The sequence below is a fragment of the Zosterops lateralis genome (genome assembly GCF_965231275.1).
Source record: "Zosterops lateralis genome assembly, chromosome: 29".
NCBI lineage: Eukaryota > Metazoa > Chordata > Aves > Passeriformes > Zosteropidae > Zosterops > Zosterops lateralis.
The window spans coordinates 1,077,065-1,096,241 of NC_139789.1; the positions used below are offsets into that span (position 1 = coordinate 1,077,065).

At 44.4% G+C, this 19,177-nt stretch overlaps 1 protein-coding gene across 1 annotated transcript; it reads right to left on the reverse strand.

The window, feature by feature from the left end:
• Window positions 1-3,089: 3,089 nt before the first annotated feature.
• Window positions 3,090-6,504, reverse strand: UQCR11 (ubiquinol-cytochrome c reductase, complex III subunit XI). The gene is made up of 3 exons (XM_083880143.1): window positions 6,383-6,504; window positions 4,969-5,103; window positions 3,090-3,329 (listed from the first exon to the last, which is right to left on the reverse strand). The coding sequence occupies exons 1-2, from the start codon at window positions 6,430-6,432 to the stop codon at window positions 4,983-4,985; spliced, it is 171 nt and encodes a 56-aa protein (XP_083736269.1). The 5' UTR covers window positions 6,433-6,504; the 3' UTR covers window positions 3,090-3,329; window positions 4,969-4,982.
• Between the last annotated feature and the right edge of the window lie 12,673 nt (window positions 6,505-19,177).

Below are 19,177 nucleotides of genomic sequence, written 5' to 3' on the forward strand. Positions count from 1 at the left end.
ATGGATGAGAGGGAAGCCCACATCCCCACAACGGGCTGCAAATTGCCCATACTCCGGAGTAGAAACTGGATACAATTTCCAAGAGCAGGTGCGCCTGTACGCGCTTGCTAGGTTACATTTGCTTTGCTTAAAAAGTTTTAAGATCCATTAGGGTGGAGGTAGTGTCTTTAATTTGATTTGATCAATACTGAGCTTTGACCTGAAGGCATCCTAGCTCCCCAGGGACTGGCATGTGGTAGTTTATATTGTCTCCTCTGGGCTCTCAGGTAGGAAATGTCTCGCTCTGCTATTGCTGTTATTTCCTGAAATCTTGCACCAAAGAGATGGAAAACTTCCAATTTCCACTATTGATCAAACCCACACTATTTTCCATACATACACGTCCCTGTTTCTCTTAATAAAAACACTCCAAAGCTCACAATCCAGCTCAACTGATACTGTTGTAACCAAAAACTTGTACTGACATGGAACTTTGGAGTGCAAAAGGGAAACTGAAGCATGGTGAAACCCTCAGCGGTATTTTTTAAGAACGAACTGGCAGAGGTGGGAGCAAGCAGGGCTGTGAGTTTGGATGTGGAAGAGGATCCCTGAAGTGTCCTCTGGACCTCGAGCTGAGGATATCAGGAGGTAGAAAGTAAGTTTCCACTGCCATCTGGCACTGGTTTGTGGAAGGGAAACATTTACTCTCTTCTAGGACTGCGTGAAATGTTTGGGTAGAAATGAACTCAAGCTGAAGGGAAAATATTCCAGTGTTCCTCTGGGAACACTGCCAAGGTGAGGTATTTGCAGGTATAACCACCAGCTGAAAGTGGATTCAGCTGCCAGAGACTTTGTGTTGCCCCAGGAGGAGCAAATAATCCAAAAAATCACCAAAATCGGTTGTTGTCAGGCATAGAAGGAAGCAGCAGGATATCCCAACAGAAAAACTCTTGATTTCACTCTGCGGGTATCCCTGGTTTGAAGCTTCCTACTCACCATTTCCAGAGACAACTGAGGAGCTTATTCCAGTGCAGGATTCGCCAAGGAATTCCTAACCCAGGAGCCCCAGCAGAGGCTCTTGCAGAAGAAGAGACCAACAAGGGCTGTTCCAGGCTCACAGCCCTGAGGTGGCTGCAGTAAAAACCCCCTGTCCCATCTCCACTTGCACATTCCACCAGGGAAGTGAAGGTACCACAACAAGGACAAACACTTGAAGAGGCAGGAAGGAATGCAAAGCCTCCGTTTTCTTAGGGGCTGTTTTAAAGTTACATCATCAACTCAGAGCTTGTTTTATGTCTTTAAATCCAAAGCTACCTCTGTGCCCCCTCCAGGACTGGAAGGGGAAGCTTTTTGCCCCTCTGTCAGGTCATTGTTTTTTAATTTGTTCCTCTAACATATATGGCATTCATAGCTCACTATGAAAATAATTAACCTTTACAAGAGAGGCAATGCTAGGATATCAAAAATTAGAAAGATCACCCATGCCACTTGCCCAAGAATGCAGAAGGCATTTTCAAGAGTGTGCTTCTTGCTCTTGTAGCAAGAGAACTATAGCAATTAAGTCAGTTATACACTAATCCTATGGTTAATTAACAATAAGTCCATCACTAGAAATGCTGCATGAAGAACAAGGAGCTGAACAATCCCCAAACAAATCCAAGGTCTGTACACTCCTTGCAGTGCTGCCTGTGCACACAGCGGGGATTTTAAACATGTTTTTCTCCTTTCAGTATCTCATCTCACCTGCTGGGCACACCTCTACCACTGGGGCTGTGTAAAGGTGACTGTCAGGGCAAGGAGCTGTACTTGAGGACCCCTATGAGTCCCTTCTCACTCAGGATATTCCAGGATTCTGTGATTGCATCTTACTGGACATAGCAGAGCAGCAAAGGCAGTTTTTGCATTTGAAAATTACAGCCTTTGCCCCTAATTAATTAACAATGATGCTGCTGAAGCAACACTAAGAAATTTTACTGTTAATTAAGTAATCCAAGTGTCCCACATAGTGCCACTGTTGGGGCAGGTTTTCCAACAGTTTTCCATAGAAACATCCCTGAGGGTGACATAGCCCTGACAGTGACACATAGGCAGCACAGCTGCAACTGGGATTTTCCCCTGAAGAGATTCAAACTTTGCATTACAGCCAAACGTTCAAGTAAGATTAAATTAGGCACTAAGCAGAGAGAAAACTGACCCTGTTCTCACACAGAGGAAGTTTGTTTGTAAATTCTGGTCTTTGTGAAAAGGAATGAACTTTCCCCCCCCAGTCTGAGTCATCTGTGGCTGAGACCCAAGCAAAATAATCCTCCTTCTTCCTTTTTCAAACAGCTAAAAATGCTCATCTAAAGGGTTGTGTTTGGGGGTTGGTTTATCACTGATTTAAGTTCACAAATAAATAGATCTATGGATTCAGAATATAGATTCTTTCACTACTCAAACCTCAAATTAAGAAATGAGCATCTCTCTGAACCTCTGGTTTTCATCCTGGTACAAAGAAAGACACCCAGGATTTGGGGCCTGTCTTCTTCAAGCCCCTAGATTAAGCCACAAAAGCTTAAAAACCAGGTCTAAGAAAAAAAAAGCTTAGACCATTTAAGGGGTCCACGAATTGATATTAAAACCCCCAAATCCTTTCTTTAAACTAAATTTCAGGAATCTGTCATCATGAAACTCTGCAATATTGGCTGTGAAAAGTTAACTGTATCCATGAGGCCACAGTGATCCAGGAATGATAAGCCTAAAATCAACACATATCTAAGAGCAGCTCAAGAGCTGTAATTGATATAAATAAATAATCAAATCCAATATTCTAGTAGCCAGTGGTTGATTCCCAAGGAACCTGCACAGGAAAAAAAGGCAAACACATGGCAGACCCACCTTAGCACACACAGTCCAAAAAGCTGAAGACACAAGAGGGTGCTCAGAGAAGCTGTGGGTGCCCCTGGATCCCTGGACTCGGAGCAGCCTGGGATAGTGCCAAGTATTCCAACCCAAACCAGTCTGCAATTCCATGATTTTATAACCCAAAACCAAACCAGGAGTCTGGTCTTAAGAATGTGGACTAAGAAGGTAACACACACACACAAATACTCCAAAACCCAACCCCCCAAAAAGGTCATTCACTTGGTTTATTTTGTATGCCAGGTTTATAAATTACTCCCATCAAGGCAAGATGTGCTGGCAAAGTGCTCAGAGGAAGTGGTCAGTGAAGGTGAATTTGCTCACAGCTGCTCATTGGAGGAAGAGACAGATCACAACTTGTTGCAGAATCTGTGTTGGGCATTTCAGGGTCACCCCCAGCAGGGTCTCAGTGGACAGATGGCTCCAAACACTCTCCAGCAATAACAACCCTAGAACAAACACAGAGCAGTTGTTTAGCAGAGCTTCGTGCACAGTGCCACAGCAGCCAACGTGAGATTTCAAAAGCCTCCAGTATCCAGGCAGGAAGTTTCTGGTACAGGAGCTGATCCAGATGTGAGTGTGCAGGCCTGGAGTCCCTTTGGAAGGGAGAAGAGGCCACCATAGACACATCCCGTTTCTCTGCTCCCCTTTCCAGAGGACTGACACACAAAGCTCTTACTTCAAAATGGGAAACACAGACACTGTTGGCTCAGGAATAGAGCTGTGTTCCTACTACTGACAATTTTTAAGGAAGGAAAGACCTTAGAAAGTAATTGAATTGCCTCCACATAACTTGAGAGCTTTTCTGCATCCAGGTTGGACAGGGTTTGGAGCACCCTGGGATAGTGGAAGGTGTCTCTGCCCATGGCAGGGGGTGGAACTAATGGGATTTAAGGACCTTCCCACCCAAACTGTTCTGTGATTTTATAGTTCTATGATTTGTCTGTAAACATCACAATGACCCAAAATGCCTCCAGTTCAGCTAACTTCCAAGACAAGTTTCATTCCTCTCTTGGTTACAGAAGGATCTGTGCAATACTGAGTTTGCGAACAGTAAATCATTTCAACTGCAACAACTGTTGCTAAAAAAACCTTAAAAAGTACTGTCTGTGCTTTCCAAACTGACTGACTTCCCTACAAAATACTTTGTAGCTGGAACACATCTAGCTCACTTTCATTAATCAACATTTAGATGTAACAGTTATTCTTACCAGAAGAAAACACTGTGATGGACAGTTTCCCCTTTAATGGGAATTTTCCTTTTCCCCTTTAATTTGTATCCTTTAATGAATTGAAAAATCTTCATGACTCCCTTCTATCTGCAGCAAGGAATAAAGAAATCCAAACCCTGCCTACTAGAAAGAATATGCAGTTAGAGCCCCAACAGAAGGATGTCTAATTGCTCTAGCTTTAGAAATTTAGGAATTGCTGCTCCAGTTTCAGAATATTCAGAACAGCACTTCTGATATGCATTTAAAGAAGGAAAATAACCAAAACTTTGAGAAAGCAGATCTTCCAAGGAATTTGTGGAATACAATTACCAGCACTGAAAATTCAATTTACTTTTAATACTAGTTACAAGGAGCAGAAAGGAGTCTGAATTTGCCTCGCCACAAAACTAGTCCTGAGCTTGTAGCCCTTCTAGCCCTTCTGCTCAGGAACAGAAGTAAACAAATACATCAGAAGTTCCAAATTAGCTTGATTTGACCTCTTAAGAACTGCATTATGTTGTGGAAAACCCACTGCTTGCAAAGTAATCACTTAAAAAACATATTCTAATGAATAGTTCATCCTTCTGGAGCTCGGTGAAATTCCATTAAGAAAAAAAAAAAAAAAAAAAAAAGACTGTGCCCCAGGCAAAGAGGAAACATGAACTGTCACACCAACACAGGGTTATTGTCTTCAAGTGTTCCAGGCCAGGTTATCCTGGACAGGGCTTGAAGCAACTTGGGATAGTGGAAGCTGTCCCTGCCCACGGCAGGGGGTGATCAGGAGGAGCTTTAAGGTCCTTCCAACCCAAACTCATCTGGGATGCCATGATTCTATAATTCGATTGATTAAGCCAAGAGATGCACAAACAAAACTCACCATTAGAGGGAAGCTCAGTCTTCAGTTTTGTACTTGCCACCGATGTAGGGAACATACTGCAAGACCAGCTTCCAGTCTGTGGCCCAGATCACACCAACACCAGCCACCCCACCCCATGTCACAAGGGTGGGGGTCCTAAAGAAGAGACACACACCCAGGTACACAACAAATTACCAGTGTGAAAAGCCTGGCAGATGCTCATGGCTGAGGTACCTGAGAAAGTCACTTCAGTCGGGAAAAGAGCTTAGAATTCTGGAATTTCCTGAGCTGGAAGGAACCCACAGGGATCATTCAGTCCCACTCCTGACCCTGCACAGACACCCCAACAATCCCACCCTGAGCATCCCTGAGAGCATTGTTCAAACACTCCTGCAGCTCTGGCAGCCTTGGGGCTGGGACCATTCCCTGGGGAGCCTGGGCAGTGCCCCAGCAGCCTCGGGAGGAAGAACCTTTCCCTGAGCTCCATCCCAAGCCCTGACACAGCTCCAGCCCTTCCTGGGCTCCTGTCCCTGTCCCAGAGCAGAGCTCAGCCCCTGCCCCTCCGCCTCCCCTCGGGAGGAGCTGCAGCCCCCGAGGAGCCTCCCCTCAGTCTCCTCTGCTCCAGCTGAACGAGCCAAGTGCCCTCAGCCTCTCCTCAGAGCCTTCCCCAGCTCCGTGTCCTTCCTTTGGACACTCTCCAACAGCTTTGGATCCTTCTGATCTTGCGGTGCCCAAACTGGACACAGAAATCTGAAGCAACCTCACAGACATGGAACAGCATTAGTTCTCAGGGCAGCCAAGATGTTTGACAGGAAAAAGGTCATAGTCTTTTAGTAAAAAATACTACTACTCAACAAAGAGAAGACACACTGCCATACACTGTTGCAGCCATATCCCATCGATTCTGCCCAGCCAGACACTTCGTTTTGTCTCTCACAGCCCTGCAAAGGGCACCCATGGGCACTGCTATATTTATATATGTGAAATACAGCCAGCGCCGGGTGGGCCGCAAGCCTTTCCCCGGCTCCTCGGCCCCGGCCCGAGCCCTGCTCCGCACCCCAGGACCGTCCCCAGCGACCCTCATAGAGCGCGGAGGGAACGGAGAGGTCTCGGGCAGGGCTTCGGGAAGGGGTCGGTACGCCCTTCAGGCTCCCACAGTCCGCGCTGAGTGCGCGGCCGTACCCGCAGGACGCAGTGAGGGGAGCGCGGAGCCCCGCGCCGGGCAGACAGACCGGGGCGGGGCGAGCAGAGCCCGGTCCAGAACGGACAGAAAGCCCCGCGTCGAAGCGGGCAAACCCGGGGTCAGGGCAGGCAGACCCCGGACTGGAGCGGAAGAGCCCGGGTCGGAGCGGACGGAGAGCCCCGGGTCGAAGGGGGCAGGCCCCGGCAGACCCAGCCAGCCCAGGTCGGGGTGGGCACCGCGGTCCCTCCTCACCAGGTCTGCAGCAGTTGCGCGTAGCGCGGCCCCAGCAGTTGGCTCAACATGGCGATGGAGCCGCCTCAAAGTGACCCCGAGCGCCGGCGCGGCGTTAGAACCGCTCCGAGCACGCGCGGGGCCGCAGCGGGGCGGGGCCGCAGCGGGAAGGGGCGGGGCCGGAGGGGCGGGGCTGGTGCAGGAGCGGGGCGGGGCCAAAGCGGGGAGGGGCGGGGCCGGGGCCGGAGCGGGGAGGGGCCGGAGCGGGGGGGCGGGCCCCGCGCCTGAGGGGGAGGTGCACGCGGACCCCGAGGGGACACGGGGACTAAGGAGACGCGAGCCGAGGGGACGGGCTGTCGCCACGCCGGAGAGGGGACACCAGCCCTAATGAGAAACGGGCCTTGATGGGAGACGAGCCCTGAGAGAACGGGTTTGTCTCTGTACTGGAGGGGGGACGAGAACCCTGAGGGCACACGACCCCTTGAGGGTGTTATATATATTTTATATAAAGTTGGCTTTTCGCAAGATATGTGTTATATAGTAAATAATGTTGTGGTAAGGATATAGAATATATAGAATGTAAGTTTTTAATTCTGCTTTTAGAAAAGTAGGTATAGTGGTAATAGCTGATGCAATATGCTTAAACTGTCTGTTTGGTTGGGATAACATTCAGCAAAAATGTAAAGAGGACCCTTCTATTGATGCACTACCTATCAACATCTACCACCTGAAGAAAGCACGGACCAAGGCCCAAACTGGACGCGATAAAAAGGACACAGCCACGAAACACGCATGCTCTAAAAAGGCGGACCCAAAGAGGGGCCATGTAAAACAGTTCCTGGAATATGGAAACTAGTTTATGGAATTTTATGAATATTCATATATCGATGTAACGGAAAGAGTATTTAACGAGCGACTCTGAGAAGGCAAAATGTGGACTTGGCTGAATGCCAAGTCACCCGGCCGGCCGTAACTGGCTTTTTCTTATCTCCTAATTGTCTTAATTATTTTATTAAACATATTTCTTAAAATTTACTAAAAGGTGAACCTCGTTTTTCACAATTTGGGGGCTCTTGCCGGGATATACCTCGACCCTGAAACCCCAGGAATTCCAGAGCGAGGGAGGCGCCCCGCCTGGGTTTTTGGCGGCCCAAAACTTTGTTTTTCCTAGTAAGAATTGGGGATTGCAGGTAAACATCCGAAAAGACAAGCAAGGAGAAAGAAAAAGCAAGTAAGGAAAAGGGAAAAGGCTCCCTAAAACTGCAGTATTTTTTTGCTCCGTAAAAACCTCGTGCACGAAGAACCTGAAAAAGAAAACGACTGTAAGTAACTTTCAGGGGAGCGGGTTAAAAGGGGTCTGCGTGGTGTGTGAATGAGACACTGGCTGGCTACTCCAGACTGGTGAAGCGAGTGGGAGCTTCTGAGGCTGCGTTTCCATTATCTCGCGAGAAAAATGGCCAGTAAGGAAGCGAAGTGAAAGAAAAAAAGTGTGAAAGTGACCCCCGGGTGTTTGGGACGGGATCCCAGAGGAAAAAGGGGGTTGTAAAAAAACCCCGGGTGGCTGGGACGGTCCGGGGAGGGTTTAGACCCTTCAGGGAGGGAGCCGATAGTTTTCCTATACAGTCCACTGGGAAAACGGGATATATATATATGCATATATAAAATAATAATAATAATAATAAAAGAAATAAAAATTGTGTAAGTGGGGTGAGGGAATGTATGTGTAATATAGAATGCTGAAGTAAAAAAAAAAGGGAATTTTTGTGTTGAAAAAAACTGTGCATGCAACACATGGTACTGTACTACTGAGATAAAGAGTAAAGAGTTTCTGTGCCTCGGAGAGGGGGAAGGGAAAAAGGTGGTGTTCAGGCTGTTAGATAAAGAAAAGAGAGACCGAACAATAACTAGACAAAATCCTAAAAATGGGACAGAAACTTAGTAAGAATTGGAGTTTTGGAAAAAAGGAAAAAAAGGAGTTACCAGCAGAAATACCCCAAAATAGCCCTTTAGGAATTATGCTAGCAAATTGGGATCTGAATCCTAGTACAAAGAAAAAAGACAAAGTAAAAATGATTCAATACTGTATGATTGAATGGACAAAAAGAGAAATAAGATCTGACCATATTTATTGGCCCAGATATGGTTCTTTTGAAGGATGGATTTGTCAAGCTTTAAATATGTTTATAAATTCAAAAGAACCGCTTAATCCAGAAGAAAAAAAATATGCTGCCTGCTAGAAAGGAGACATGGACCCTATGGGGATAAGGATTTTTAAATTATCCGAAACCCCAAAGACAGAGAAAGAAGGGAAAAAAAGAGAAAAGGGCCTAGATGTATTAAAATTTTTGCCCCCACTAGCTCTGCCAAATGCCCCACAAGCCCCTATTGCCGCGCCGCTTTCTCCCCCAGCCCTGCTGCCCCCCCCAGCCAACCCCGTTTCCCTGCCGGCCGCCCCCCCGTATTCGGGCCCCCCGCCCGCCTTGGCCCCTGTCCCAGCGGCTGCCCCCCCGTACGCTGTTCCCGCACCGCTGGATGCCCAGCCGTCCACGGCACCTGTGTTTGCTCCGGGCCAGCCCTCATAGCCGGAGGTCGCTCCAATAGACATGTCAGGACATGTCCCAGCTTCGGTTCCGGCGGCATAGGCTGCAGCAGCTCTGCCAAAAACCCCGCCTGCCCCAGCCACGGGCACTTCAGCCACCCTTCTCCTGCCCGGGGCTGCTCCGCCTGTCCCGACCCCAGCGGCTTTGCCCCCAAGAACTCCAGCGGTGCCGAGCGTAAACCACGTGCAAAAGATCCATGCCCCGATTTGGTTTCCGCCGGAAAACCCTGCCCTGTCGGCGGTTCCGGCAGTAGCCCCCGCTAACCCCCTCCCCTCCCGGGAGGACCCAGCCTCGGGGCGGACCCCTGTCCCCACTCCTCCCTCTCTGCCCGGCGCAGCCGCCCCTGCCTTTGCCACCGTCCCCATAAGAACGACACCTGCTACCGGCCAGAGGATTTCTCCTTTTAAAGAAGAAACACCACACCAACATAAGGATAAAAAACAGAAAAACTGAGATAGAGAGATTAATTTATTCCCATTACGAGAAGTCCCCATGGGAGGCGAGAGTACAAGATTTGTAAATGACCCTTTGACTTCTTCAGAAGTCAGGAGTTTTAAAAAGGAAATTAAAGGCTTATTGGAAGATCCTGTAGGTGTTTCAGAGCAATTAGACCTCTTCTTAGGGCCAAATTTTTTTACTTGAGCAAAGTTACAATCAATTATGAAGATTATTTTTTCCCAGAAAGAAAGACAGATGATTAGAGCTGCTGGTATAAGGATCTGAGAGAAGGAAAACCCGCAGAGAGAACCAAGAGACCAAAAAATGCCAATAGAAACCCCAAATTGGAATCATAATGATGAGGCGGGACGGAGATCTATGAATGATTATCGTAACTTGATAATCAAAGGAATAAAAGAGGCTGTACCACGAAGGCAGAATGCCAAGAAAGCCTTTAAAGGACAGCAGGGGAAAGAGGAAACACCGACTGATTGGCTTGAGAGACTCAAGAAAAATATGAAACAATATTCTGGAATAGATCCTGAAACACCTGCTAGACAGGCTTTATTGAGAGTTAATTTTGTTACTCATGCCTAGCCAGATATTAGAAGAAAGCTAGAAAAAATGGAAGATTGGCATGAAAAATCATTAAATGATTTATTAAGGGAGGCCCAAAAGGTTTATGTTAAAAGAGATGAAGAAAAAGCCAAAGCAGAAGCTAAGATCATAGTAGCCATGATGCGAGAAAATAATCTCCAAAAAAGAACAAAGCCCCCAGGTACCACTCCTAAGTATTCAAGTAGTAAAGACAGGGAAAAGGAAAAAAACAGAGTCCGTATACAAACAAAATCTCAGGAGCACTCTACGAATGTCTGTTTCTTTTGTGGGGAGAAGGGACATTACAAACGTGAGTGTCCCCATCAAAAAAAGGATCTGAAAATTTTCAGAGAGATAAACCAAAAAGAGGAATAGGGGAGTCATAGGCTCTATTTTTTAGGAGACAAATACCATCAAGAGCCTTTGATAACTTTAAAAGTGGGTCCCCAAGAAGAGGAAATAGAATTTGTTGTAGATACAAGTGCCGAGAGAACATGCTTACTAAATGTTCCCACAGGTTATAGTGTAAGTAAAGACACTGTAAAGGTGTCAGGGGCAAAAGAAGAAAGTTTTACAGTTCCTGTTATTAAAGATGTGGTGATAGAAGGTGAAACTAGAATTTGGATGGGAGATGTCTTATTAGTCCCTGAGGCAAGTAGCAATTTATTAGGGAGAGATTTACAAGTAGAATTGGGAATAGGGGTCATACCACAAGAAGGGAAAATGACAGCTAAAATTTTAAAACTTGACCAAAAGGATGAGGATAAAATTAACAAAGAAGTCTGGGCTAGAGAAGGAAATAGGGGAGGATTGAACATAGACCCCATAAGGGTCACAATTGAAAGAGAAGAAAGTCCTATACGTGTACGTCAGTACCCGATATCCTTAGAAAGGCGAAAAGGCTTGAAGCCGGTAATAGAAGGACTAATAAAGGATAGGACATTAGAACCTTGTATGTCTCCTCATAATACCCCTATTCTACCAGTAAAGAAACCTGATGGGAATTATAGATTAGTACAAGACTTACGGAAAGTTAACAAAAGAACCCAGACCCGTTATCCCCTGGTACCCAATCCTTATACTCTTCTAAGTAAGGTCCCACCCCAGCATCAGTAGTTTAGTGTAGTGGATCTAAAAGATGCTTTTTGGGCGTGTCCACTAGCAGAGGGAAGCCGAAATATCTTTGCCTTTGAATGGGAAGATCCACATACTGGAAGGAAGCAGCAATTAAGATGGACTAGATTGCCACAAAGTTTTTCTGAGTCTCCCAACTTATTTGGACAAGCTTTAGAAACAATATTACAAACTTTCCCTACTCCTCCTGGAATTCAAATTATACAATATGTAGATGATCTCTTATTATCAGAGGAAGTTAAAGCTAAAGTTAGGGAAGCTACCATAAAACTTTTGAATTTTCTTAGGGAAAAAGGATTAAGAGTATCAAAAGAGAAACTGCAATTTGTAGAATCTGAAGTGAAATATCTTAAACACTTAATAAGCAAAGGTAGCCGAAAATTAAACCCTGACAGAATTGCAAAAATTTTATCCCTCCCTCCGCCTTCTTCAAAGAAGGAAATAAGAAAACTACTTAGATTATTGAGATATTGCAAATTATGGATTGAAGGATATACACAAGCAGTAAAATTTTTATATGGAAAACTGACAGAAGAAGATAATATAAAGTGGACCAAGAAAGATGATGATAAATTAGAAAAATTAAAGTTGAAACTAGCCTCAGTGCCAGCCTTGAGCTTACCCTCATTAGAAAAACCTTTTCATTTGTATGTAAATGTAGAAAGTAGAGTAGCCCATAGAGTCCTAGTTCAAGAGTGGGGAGGAGTGAAGAGACCAATAGCTTATCTATCAAAGATGTTGGACCCAGTGAGCCACAGCTAGCCGGTGTGTATTCAAGCTATAGCAGCTACTGCAATCCTAGTAGAAGAGAGCCGTAAGCTTACTTTTGGAAGTAAACTAGTTGTGTGTACACCTCATGCGATTCGAAGTATATTAAACCAGAAGGCAGAAAAATGGTTAACAGACTCTAGGATGTTGAAATATGAAGCAATCCTGATAGATAGTGATGATCTGATATTAGAAGTAAACAAGAGTTTAAATCCAGCACAATTTTTATATGGAGAACCAAAAAGTGACTTAACACATAATTGTTTAGAAATTATCCAGTACCAAACTAAAGTACGAAAAGATCTCGAAGAGCAAGCCCTTTTAGAAGGGGAAATAATACATGTGGATGGTTCTTCCAGGTGTATACAAGGGAAAAGAATGTCAGAGTATGCTGTGGTAAATAGGAAAAATATGCAAACCATTGAAAAAGGAAAGTTACCTTCAAACTAGTCAGCCCAAGCTTGTGAATTATACGCTCTAAAAAGAGCACTAAAATATTTGGCACATAAAAAAGGAACTATATATACTGATTCAAAATATGCCTTTGGAGTAGTACACACTTTTGGAAAAATTTGGGAAAAAAGAGGATTACTCAATTCAAAAGGAAGAGGGTTGATACATGAGAGCCTTATTTTGGAAGTCCTAGAAGCACTAAAATTGCCTAAGGAAATAGCTGTGGTACACATCAAAGGGCATCAAAAGGGAATGACCCCAGAAATAAGGGGAAATAATCTGGCAGATCAAAAAGCAAAAGATGCAGCAGAGAATGGGACCAAAAAGGTTAAACTAATTCTGACTTCAAATGAGGAGGAGTTGGAAACTCCAAAATTCAGTAAAGCAGAAGAAGAAGAATTAAGAAAAATAGGGGGGAAGTCAGATGAATCAGAGAGATGGAAACTTCCTGATGGGAGGCAGTTACTTAATAAGCCACTCACTAAGAAAATATTAGAAAACATGCATCAAAAAACACACTGGAGTACTCAAGCTTTGTGTGATCACTTTCTAAGGAATTATGGGTGTATTGAGATTTTTGGATTGGCAAAACAAGTAACTGAAAGATGTATAATTTGCCAGAAGGTAAATAAAAAGGTAATGAGAAAAACAACACTAGGAGGTCGAGAGTTAGCTCTCCGACCATTTCAAAATATTCAAGTGGATTTTACTGAACTTCCTCAGATACAAAGATGGAAGTTTTTATTAGTAATAACAAACCACCTAACTCATTGGGTAAAGGCTATTCCCACAGTCAAAGCCACCGCCAATGTAGTATGTAAGACCCTTTTGGAACAAATTATTCCCAAGTATGGAATGGTTAATAGGATAGACTCAGACAGAAGAACACATTTCACATCAAAAGTCTTACAGCAAATAGTTCAAACCTTGGGAATAAAATGGGAATTACACACCCCATAGCATCCACAAAGTTCAGGTAGGGTAGAGAGGATGAACCAGACTCTAAAGAGAACCTTAACAAAATTAGTAATTGAAACCCAAATGTCATGGGTAAAATGCCTACCTTTAGCTTTACTGAGAATTCGCACACAACCCAAGTCAGACTTGGGAGTGTCACCTTATGAAATGATGTTTGGATTACCCTTTCTGACCACCAAACATAAAACAGCCACATATGATATAGGAGAAATGAGTGTTAAGCAATATGTAAATACAATTGCAAAAACCCTTGAAAATCTGCGATTGAAAGGGATACTCCCTCAAACTGCACCTTTAGACTTTAAAATCCATAATATTCATCCAGAGGAGTGAGTACTAGTTAAAACTTAGAAAGAACAATCTTTAACTCCACAATGAGAAGGTCCTTTTCAGGTACTACTGACAACTGAGGCTGCGGTCCAGACCAAAAAACGAGAGTGGATCCACGCCAGCAGAATCAAAGGACCCGTGAAAGAACCGAAAGAATGGACTGTAACATCTGAACCGGGTGATACTAAACTGACTCTTAAAAGAGGACTGAGTAATAATGAACTGAGGAGAACCTAAATAACTCAAGAAATATATAAGAATCATACCTAATTGGGAAATAAAGGCAAACTTATATCAGTAGTTTCAAGCCCTGCCTAAAAGAACTCCAAAATATCTCCATTATTCTCCCCATGAGGAAACACTTCCACGTCAAACAAAAGGATTAAGACTGATTTTGGTCAGAGAATTCTCATATTCTCTCCTTAAGACTTATACACAGAAGAAGAGGAGTTAATACTCTCATCAGAACAAAAGTTCTATAACCTACCGAATTCATCCCAATACTAAACATGCTAGCTGAGTTAAAAATAAAATTTGGTATTGTAAATTCATAAAATAACACACCTATTGTATAAAGTGTTGAAAGACAAATTTATTCCCCATCCTGGTTAAACCACTAAGAGCTGAAATAGTAACTTTACTTTGTGTATGAGAATTACTAGCGACTGCTGAGTGGGAAAATACCTGAAGAACAGTAGGTCAAAGACAATTTGCCCAGAAATTGGCAAAAAGGAAGTGACAAAAAAATAGAGGGCAAGACTGGGTTGGCCGCTGTACTTGCCACCAAGAAGATCATCTACTCCTGCTGTGGGTTGCAACCCCATAGGCATAGAGGGTAGAGGTATAAGCCATACCAGACCTCTGTCATTCCTTCTTCTGTCACTCATTCTTTGTCTTTTCCCTTATGGGATATCGGCAAAGCCATGCCACAGATGCTATCAAAAGTTATACATAGAAAAACACCGAGGTTCCTTCCTTATTACACATTCCCATATCAACAGTCACTGCTATAACCCATCCAAATTAGATAGTTGTACTCATAATGGGAAAAAATATTGGATTGTGGAAAACTTGGGAACAAGTGGTGACAGGTTGGGAAATAAATGTCCAAAAGGAGAAAGATGGATTTGTTTTACATATGCTGTTGGGAGTAAGGTCCAAGATTTAGTAAAAGAACAACTGGTAAACAAAAAGACAAAGCCAGCACAGCAATCAAAACCGGTACAAATCTCACTCCAGAATTTGTATACAAAACTGGACCAGCAATTAGAAAAAGAAATGGATATCTTGAGACAAGGGAAAAATCTGTTTGTGGAACTAGGGGAAAGAATAAGCAAAGAACTTAACATAACCAACTGCTGAGTCTGTGAAGGAGCTTTGATGTCAGAGGAATGGCCATAGAAAGGCAGTAGCTTAGGCCCAGTTGAACTCCTTAAGTGGAACCAGACAAATACAAAAGGGGAAAACCGACCAGAAGGGTGGATTCTAAGCTCAACAGTAATAGGTGAAGAATGTCTCTGGCGCGATGGGAAAAATTTTCTTAATGAAGTGAGAAACACTCCCTGTAAAAGATATAAGGTAAGCAATGAAACTTTTACTTGGTGGATACCAGAGAAACCAACTAAGTATTGGACTCAAAAGAAAACAAAGGGGGAAAATTGTAAATATAATAGAGTAAATGAACTTTTTCAATGTAATGACACAAGAAAAAATCCCTATTTTGGGATCCCAAAAGTATCCAAATTTTGGGAGAATATAAATCAACAAAAAAAAGATTATTGGAAGGCACCAGATGGCTTATTTTGGATATGTGGAAAGAGAGCATACCCAAAACTCCCCTCTAAGTGGAAAGGGAGCTACACTTTGGGAATTATACAACCAAAATTCTTTCTTTTACCAGAACCAAAGAGAGATCAATTAGGGATACCAGTTTATGAAGACTTAAAAAGAAATAAAAGGGATGTAATTGGAGGATTCCAGAAATGGGGGGATGATGAATGGCCCCCTAAACGCATATTGGAAACATATGGGCCAGCCACCTGAGCACAAAATGGAAGTTGGGGATATCAGACCCCAATTTACATGCTGAACCGCATCATAAGACTCCAAGCTGTTGTAGAAATAATAACAAATAAAACCAAGCAAGCATTGAAATTAATATCAAGTCAACAACGCCAAACAAAGGCCGCAGTATATCAAAATAGGCTAGCTTTAGATTATTTACTAGCTGAAGAAGGAGGTGTTTGTAGAAAATTTAATACATCAGATTGTTGTTTGAAAATAGATGACAACGAAGATGCTGTTCTAAATATAGTCAATGATATCAGAAAAGTAGCTCATGTGCCAGTCCAAAAGTGGGAATCAATGCTAAAAAGCAGCTGGTGGGATAATTTACTGAGAATAGAGTGGTGGAAAAAACTAGGATTTTTTCTCTTATGTGCTACTGCTGGCCTGATATTCCTTCCTTGTTTAATTCCCTGTTTTATTCGGCTGATTACAAATGTAGTTCAAGACATACAAGTGGTAACAGTACCTACAGACTCAAAATTGACCACATCCGAAACGGCTCAAAAGATTATGGTGTTAAAGAAGCAAAATGATGTAATAGACCCCTTTGAAAAAGCAAAATTGATCTATGAAAAAAATGAACAAATAATGGAAGCTAAAAAACAAAGAATATGGCTCAAGCCAAATGAATTATAAAGAGAAAAGGGGAGGAATTGTTATATATATTTTATATAAAGTTGGCTTTTCGCAAGATATGTGTTATATAGTAAATAATGTTGTGGTAAGGATATAGAATATATAGAATGTAAGTTTTTAATTCTGCTTTTAGAAAAGTAGGTATAGTGGTAATAGCTGATGCAATATGCTTAAACTGTCTGTTTGGTTGGGATAACATTCAGCAAAAATGTAAAGAGGACCCTTCTATTGATGCACTACCTATCAACATCTACCACCTGAAGAAAGCACAAACCAAGGCCCAAACTGGACGCGATAAAAAGGACACAGCCACGAAACACGCATGCTCTAAAAAAGCGGACCCAAAGAGGGGCCATGTAAAACAGTTCCTGGAATATGGAAACTAGTTTATGGAATTTTATGAATATTCATATATCGATGTAACGGAAAGAGTATTTAACGAGCGACTCTGAGAAGGCAAAATGTGGACTTGGCTGAATGCCAAGTCACCCGGCCGGCCGTAACTGGCTTTTTCTTATCTCCTAATTGTCTTAATTATTTTATTAAACATATTTCTTAAAATTTACTAAAAGGTGAACCTCGTTTTTCACAAGGGGACACAGGCCGAGGGGACGGGCTGTCCCCGCACCGGAGAGCGGACACGAGCCCTGAAGGGACAGTCTGTCCCCATGTTGGGGAGAGACAAGAGCCCTGACACCAGCCCTAAGGGGACACGGGCTGAGGGGATGGGCTGTCTCCATACCGGAGAGAGGACAGCAGCTGCCCTGGGGAAACAGACTGTCCCTGCACTGGAGAGGGGACATGAGGCCTGTCTTCGCACCAGAGAGGGAACACGAGCCCTGACATGAGCCCTGAGGGGACAGGATGTTCCCAGGCTGGAGAGGGGACACTGAGGGGTGGCAGTGTTCCCGCACTGAGCTGGGACAGCTTCTCAGCCTTTTGTGCTGGAGGAAGTGCCCCTTTCCCAAAGCAGTTTCCCCAGAGCCCATCAGTGCCTTTGCAAACCCATGGATGCTCAGCCTCCCCCAACAGGAGAGGGAGTTTCCAGCCAGGATTTTCAGGAGAGGGTCATAAAATTGCCATCAATTCAATGATGTTCCCCAGGCTCTGCTCAGAGCCTGCTCAGCCTCTTGTGAACATGCAGGAGGAACACTAGAACAGAAACCCCAGAGCAGTTGTGGCTGCCCCTGGATTCCTGGCAGTGTCCAAGGCCAGGGTGGGCCAGGCTTGGAGCACTCTGGGCTAGTGGAAGGGGTCCCTGCCCATGGGATGAGCTTCAAGATCCCTTAGAACACAAACCATTCTGTGATTCTGTGATCATCTGGCAGTGGGAGCATGACATGATGTTTGCCCACAGGATCTGGTGGTCTCATCCCAGCTCACCTCCAGCTGATAGTGACTCATCTCCAGGGAAGGAGTGCTGGCAGGAACTTCCAGCTCTGCCTCACTTGGTGGCCACTGCTCAGATCTTGGGAAGCTGTATGGTCTCAGCAACTCCTCTGTGCTGCTCCTTGTTCCTGTCTTTACCAGCTCTCCCAGCCCACGCCTGCTGTGGACACTGGCACTTGCCTGCTTTATGCTCCGCCTTGTGCATTTGTTGAGCATTCATCTTCCAGGCTGCTCCCATGCACACACTTCTCCCTCATCTGGATCTGAGTTGTAAACTGCTGGCACAGACTGCCCAGGGTAGTGGTGGAGTCACCATCCCTAGAAGCATTCAGAAAATGTGTGGATGTAGCTCTTGAGGACATTTTTAGTGGTGAACATGGCAGTGCTGCTGGGTTAATGGTTGGATTGGTTGATCTTCAAAGTCCCAATCTTAAAGATTCTGTGATTTTATGATGGAGTCTAAGGAAGGACTGTCATTCAATGCACCCAGAGCAGCTTGGGAAGGGCAGAGCTGCCTCACTGCTGAGGGAATGCACCCAAGGCTTAGGGAGATTTAACCAACCACTGCCAGAGTCACTTCTCAGTTAGTCTGGACTGTTTGTCCTGCTCTGTGCAGACAAGCCTTGAGCTGGAGCAGCACACTGAAAACACAGGCAACAAACCTGAGAAGGAAGGCTGCTTCCAGGGAGATGCTTTCTCTCTGGAAGTGTCCAAGATCAGGTTGGATGGGGCTTGTGGTCCAGTGGAAGGTGTCCCTACTTGTGTCAGGGAGTTGAATGAGGTGGGCTTTATGGTCCATTCTAACCCAAATCAATCTGTAATTCTGTGAAAGTCATGGGGGACATTGGAGCCCGAAGGGCAGGAGGATGGCGCCAGATGGGATCAGGCTCTGTTTCTAGGGAACAAGGGACAGGACAAGAGGAAATGGCCCTAAGTTGTGCCAGGGAAGGTTTAGGTTGGATATTAGGAAAAAAATTCTTCACAAAGAGGGCTGTCAGGTACTGGAACAGGCTGCCTGGGGTAGAAGGGTGAAGGCACCATCTCTGGAAGTGTTCGAACCATGAATGTGGTGGTTAGGGCAGGGGTTACTGGTGAACTGATAGTTGGACTGGATGACCTTAAAGGTCTTTTTCAACCTTAATGACTCTGATTTGTTGAATTTCTTACATCACCAGTCTGTGCTGGGCTCCTGGGATGGGCTAGGGGCATTTAAGTGGATTTCCCACTTGTGGGTGCTCCCCAGGGGCAGAGGTGAGGAAATAACAGTGATGCAGGGGGCAGGATCCACACCCAGAGCAAGTGTCTGAAAACCTGTCTGGTGTTTTCATTCATTTTTTGTTTTTTAGTACAAGGCATAGCCTTTATTCTGACTTTTAATTCCTAGTGATACATTATCTGAAAGACACACATGGGGATAAAAAAGTAA

What these genes read in the sequence shown, in the direction of transcription:
- UQCR11 (XM_083880143.1), bottom strand. Translation starts at nt 6,432, where the DNA reads ATGTTGAGCCAACTGCTGGGGCCGCGCTACGCGCAACTGCTGCAGACC. An exon ending in GCGCAACTGCTGCAGACCTG is followed by an intron (nt 5,104 to 6,382) that starts GTGAGGAGGGAC and finishes TCTCTTCTTTAG; the next exon opens with GACCCCCACCCTTGTGACAT.